The following is a 5,716-nucleotide window of genomic DNA, read 5'->3' as shown; positions in this document are numbered from 1 at the left end:
TGGTGGCGCATGCCTGTAGTCCCAGCTACTCGGGAGGCTGAGGCAGGAGGATTGCTTGAGCCCAGGAGTTTGAGGTTGCTGTGAGCTAGGATGATGCCATGGCACTCTAGCCCAGGCAACACAGTGAGACTCTGTCTCAAAAAAAAAAAAATGGCAATGTCAGTAAATTTTATGTTATGTATATTTTGCTACAAGTTTTTAAAAAGTGTTTTTTGTATGCTGAGGACTTGGGCCATGCAGTACCCGTTTGATTAGAGGGTTCATGCTCAGTATGTGATTTGTGGTGAACAATTTTATTGCTCTGGGGCCCGGGGGTCCGAGTAGTTAAGTTCAGCCATGTAGGTGCTGCGTGCCTACGTGGCCGACCTCCAGTACAAACCCGGGACATCGAGGCTCAGGTGAGCTTCCCAGGTTGACAACACTCTAGGTGTGTTGTCGCAGGTCATTGCTTGGAAAATGACCCGCATCTGTGTGGCTCCACCAGGAGAGGACGCCTGGAAGCTTGCACCCGGTTTCTCCTGGACTTCCTCCCACGTGCCTTTTCCCTTTGCTGGTTTTAATCTATATCCTTTGCTGTATTCATAACCACGAGCATAACATTCCTTCCGAGTCCTGTCAGTTTTTTTTTCTTTTTAGCAAATAATCACAGCTAAGGGTGGTCTTGAGGACCCCTGGCACAATGTGGACCATAGAGAAACACAAAAGTGAGCACAGGGAGTGAGAGAATGAGACCCACGTTGGGCGGATATAGCAACATTGCTTTTTCTTCCCCTTGATGATTTAACACAATTAAATCAGTTCACTTCTAGCTCCTGTTATACACTCCACGTGAGAGATCCCTGCTCACAGTCACTCAGAAACCCATGGTGACAGAGGCGCCACCACTTTTTGGCTGAACCACTGGGGGCTCTATTACCTTCTCATCACCCTGGAGGACCCCACATGGGCTTTTTTGTGACTTATCCCAGAAAGTAGCATTGCTGTCAGTAACCCTTAACCGGAAACAATCCAGATACCCATTATAATTGTAGCACCAATAAGTAAATTGTAATTTAGTCACGCAGGGGAATATTACACAGCAATGAAAATGAACGAGCTAAGGCCATGCTCAACTCATAGGTGAACTTCACAAATGCAATCATGAACAAAAGAAGAATTTTACGTTTTAATCCCCATTTTAGCTTCTCTACTGCCCTGTTTATGTAAGAGGAGAAGTCAGAGATTTCCACCGAGTGTTGTTCTGTGGAGGTGTGCCACCTCCAACCCTGCGAGGAGGGGGTGTGATCCAGGACATCTTGGGTGCAAACACCCAACTCACATCATTGGTGAATCCTCCGGTCCCGCCTCCAGGATACAGGTCCAGTCTGACCTCCTACCACCTCTGCTGCTACCCGAATCCCAGCCACCACCGTCTCTTTGTGAGTCTACTCTTGTTGTACCAATGTCCATTCTCTACCTGGGAGCCACGGGGACCTCCTAATGACGTAAACATGCAAATCCTCCATTGCTTCCTACGGCAATTAGAATGAAATCTAAGTTCCTTTAGACTTAGGAGGATTTAACACATCCTCCTTGCTCCCATCTCCCCAGTCTCATCTCTTCGCACTTCCCCCTCACTTAACTCTGCTCCGACCACACTTCTTTCTGGGACGTGCCGTATTTGTTCTCTCTTTAGGGCGTTTACACACATATGCACATTTCTTCTTGGGATCCTCTTCCTCGAGATGTTTTTCTTTTCTTTTTTTTGAGACAGAGTCTTACTCTGTTGCCCGGGCTAGAGTGCCGTGGTGTCATCCTAGCTCACAGCAACCTCACACTCCTGGGCTCAAGCGATCCTCCTGCCTCAGCCTCCTCAGTAGCTGGGACTACAAGCATGCGCCACCATGCCCGGCTAATTTTTTCTATATAGTTTTAGTTGTCCAGCTAATTTCTTTCTATTTTTAGTAGAGACGGGGTCTCGCTCTTGCTCAGGCTGGTCTCAAACTCCTGAGCTCAAACGATCTTCCCACCGTGGCCTCCCAGAATGCTAGGATTACAGGCGTGAGCCACTGTGCCCGGCCGAGATGTTTTTCATAATGAAAAGTTGTTTTTTATTTTTTTTTTAAATTGAGATAAAACTCACATAACATAAAATTCACCATCCTCTAATTACAATTTAGTGACACTTAGTACAGATGGTCTCTTATTTAAGGATAGTTTGACTTATGATTTTCCCACATTATGATGGGTTTGTTGGGGTGTAACTCCACCATAAATTGGGGAGTATCAGCATGATCACCCCCATCTCGTTGCAAAACATTTTCATCACCCCAAAATGCCCGTTAAGAAGTCACTCCCCAATCTTTCTTCCCCACCCCCTAGCAAACACTAATCTACTTTCTGTCTCTATGGATTTACCTATTTTGGACATTTCATATGAATGGAATAAAACACTGTGTGGCCCTTTGTGTCTGGCTTCTCTCACTCAACATGAAGTTTTCGAGATTCATCCATGTGGTAGCACCATTGACTTTTTTCCCCCCTGGAGACAGGATCTTTGCTCTGTTGCCCAGGCTGGAGTGTGCTGGCGTGATCATAGCTCACTGCAGCCTTGAACTTCTGGGCTCAAGCAGCCTCCCAAGTAGCTGGGACTACAGGCGTGTGCCACCATTTGGCTATTTAAAAATTTGTTTTGTAGAGATGGGGTCTTGCTGTGTTGTTCAGGCTGGACTCGAACTTCTGACCTCAAGCGATTTTCTCACCTCGGCCTCCCAAAGTGCTGGGACTATAGGCGTGAGCCACCATGCCTGGCCACCACTGACTCTTTTTTTTTTTTTCCACTTTCCCAAACTTTATTAAGGAAAAAAGCAGTGGTGGTAAATCTCTAGAACATTGTCAATTTTCTGGGGATTCCTCCCTTGAAAATGTGACATTTGATTTCCAAACACATGCCCGAGTGTACATGGTTCCCAACTGTACTAAGTAGATGAGAAGCTGAAATCTCAGTGTTCATCTTCCAACTTTCCCCAGTCTGTGGTCTGTCTTTGGATCAACAATAATTGCCTGAATAGCTACTATGGCTTCATTAATTTTTGTCTGTAGCTCTCTGAGCTCTTCTATATGCAGCCATCGTAGAATTTGAGCAGCTTCATTAAGAACTGCATCTCCTGTGTCAAAACCAAGAATATGTTTGTCTAAAGCAACAGGCAAGCCCTCTTTTGTTTGATTTGCTTCAGCAACTGCATCCTGTGTCAGGCGCTCCTGAACCAAAATGCGAATTGCCTTAAGCATTACCAGGTAATCATCATGACGCTGAATCTGAAGGAGGTTAGCCAAAGCCATCACACCAGCCTTAAAATCAGGATTATTTACATCTAAATTGATCAATGGCTCTGCATTTTTACTTGCACTGTCAGCATTTTTTGCGTTATCAGGTACTAAGTCCTTGTATTTTTCAGCATTATCTCCATATTCAAGTCTAACAGCTAAACCAAGAAGCCAGTCAGTTGCTTCTTGTCGATCTTGAATCTTGAAAGGACAGTTAACATCTCTGAGATACTTTTCAAAGAACTTAGGCCAGTCACTGCTGTGGATGTTTCTTAAATTACCTCTGTCTTCAATCTTGTAGTGTCTGATTTTCTGGTCTTCTAGCTGAACAATAAAGTTTCTAAATTCTGTTTCATCCTTCCATTGTTGGTCCTAGATTTCACTGTGTACTATCTAGATCTCAAACTGTTTCGTGCGTTTTGACTGCCCCTCCACCCAGACCCCTTAGCTCCTGGCAGGCAGTGAACTAGTCTTCAAGTTACTCAGCACCTTCCTCAGAATCCAGCACCATGCTGGCCCATAATAGCAGGTGTTTAAGGTATCGTCCAATTACACGGAGTTGAAGGGTAAGAGCAAGGTTTTCCCTTTTGTGTGCTGAGGAGATAGTGTGTGGGTGGGGCGGTGGGGCGGTGGGTGATAGTGGTGTATGGAGTTAAGCAAGTGCAGAAAGTGGAGATGCTGAGGCTGGAGTGGGTGAGGGGGCTCCGAAGCCGGGGGCACGGCCGGGGAGGGGAGGGTGGCTGCAGAGAGCCGAGGTGCTTGGCGGCCCGGAGGATAGGGGCCCAGAGGACCCCTGGGCGCACCTCCACTGACTCTTAATATGGATGTTTCTCAACTTACAATGGGTCACGTACTAATAAACCCTGACAGACCCATCCTAAAGTTGAAAAATAATTGTAATTTGAGCCATTGTAAGTTGGAGACCAACTGTATTCAGATTTCAGCTTGAATATTTAATTTGTACAGAGGACTCCTTTGGATCACTCTATCTAAAGTAGACTTCCTTCCATAATTACTCATCACTAGCTCTTTTTAAGTTTCCTTATAGCACTTATTACCACCTCGTAGGGGCTCAGAAAACTTTCGCTGGAGGAACAAAACATTTACATCGTACCTGGGTGGTGAAGGTCATGAGTACAGCGAAACTAGACAGGTGGCTGCAATTACATATGGTGTGACTTCCGTTCACTTGTATCAGGAAACAGCCATCTCTGGACCAGTGGCCACCCTGCTCTGTGCTCTTCCAGTAGACACAGAAGGCCTTTTTAATACTGGGATCCATCTGAAAACAGAATGGGCTCATCATCTTTTTTTTTCCACAGAAAGCATTTTTATTGAGCACCTATTACGTACAACTCTGACTCTGTTCCTAGTGCTGGTGGTACAATAGAAGACAAAACAGACAAAAATCCCTGAACTCACAGAGCTCCTGGAGCTCACTGTCTCTCTACTTCCTCAGTAGGAACAATTTTCGGTGTTGGGTCTATGCCAGGGCGCCACGTGCCCAGGCCCCTGGGTGAGGAGTGACTCAAGCGATTTCTATTCTAAGTGATCGCCAGGATCCCTACCCCATAACCGCTACTTTATTGGGATTGTACATGATGTACAATAAAGCCAGTGCTCTCTGAAAGCTAGAGTTTTATAAGATTTCATTGGGTTCAGGACCTTGCCCCGGATTATTGGAGTCAAAAGGAGGGAGGATCGCTTGAGCTCAGGGGTTCGAGACCAGCCTGAGCAAGAGCAAGACCCCGTCTCTACTAAAAATAGAAAGAAATTGGCCAAACAACTAAAAATAGAAAAAATTAGCCGGGCATGGTGGCACATGTCTGTAGTCCCGGCTACCCGGGAGGCTGACGCAGGAGGATCGCTTGAGCCCAGGAGTTTGAGGTTGTTGTGAGCTAGGCTGATGCCACGGCACTCTAGCCTGGGCAACAGAGTGAGACCCTGTCTCAAAAAACAAACAAACAAACAAACAAAAACCTCGAGGAAGTCTGAGGCTCACATAACGTTTTCTCTAAAACTCTCTCTAAACCGAATTTCCCCGGTCCCTTCTCATCAATTCTGTTCCCTAGCACCGTATTACAACACAATACTTGCTAATGTGACAAGAGGAGTGGTGTACAGGAAAGAAACGTCACAAGGAGAGAGGACAAAATTAGCCTTTAATCTCTTCTCTTTGTCTCAAGGGCTTTCAGAGCCTGGCTTCGCGGGGCCAAGGAGGAGGGTCGCATGCTCTCTGGTTTGGGGGCTGTATCTTCTTTGATGATCTGGTTATCTCCAGACTTCTTGCCCTGTTCTCCCTTCCTCCTAATACATCAGAAGTCCATACCTAGATTTTATGCACCAGATAGAGAAAACCTACATTTTCCTGCCTTTCCCCCTTTAACTGTTTTTTTTTTTTTTTTTTTTT

General features: G+C 45.8%; 1 protein-coding gene and 1 pseudogene across 2 annotated transcripts in view; both read right to left on the bottom strand.

Moving 5' to 3' along the window:
• ADGRE3 (adhesion G protein-coupled receptor E3) overlaps positions 1–5,716 on the bottom strand; it is a 51,929-nt gene that overhangs the window by 19,322 nt on the left and 26,891 nt on the right. The window contains exon 9 of the mRNA XM_012642734.1: positions 4,421–4,588. Coding sequence (XP_012498188.1) covers positions 4,421–4,588 — 168 coding nt within the window. The remainder of the gene's footprint in view (positions 1–4,420; positions 4,589–5,716) is intronic.
• On the bottom strand, positions 2,821–4,409 carry LOC105808966 (annotated as a pseudogene). Its single transcript, XR_001137411.1, has 2 exons — positions 4,365–4,409; positions 2,821–3,678 (listed from the first exon to the last, which is right to left on the bottom strand). The product of XR_001137411.1 is annotated as a UPF0568 protein C14orf166 pseudogene (transcript).

The sequence above is a fragment of the Propithecus coquereli genome, unplaced genomic scaffold (assembly GCF_000956105.1).
Source record: "Propithecus coquereli isolate 6110/MARCELLA unplaced genomic scaffold, Pcoq_1.0 Scaffold185, whole genome shotgun sequence".
Lineage (NCBI taxonomy): Eukaryota > Metazoa > Chordata > Mammalia > Primates > Indriidae > Propithecus > Propithecus coquereli.
Note: the sequence above shows the minus strand (reverse complement) of the source record. Positions and strands in the feature narration are given on the sequence as shown.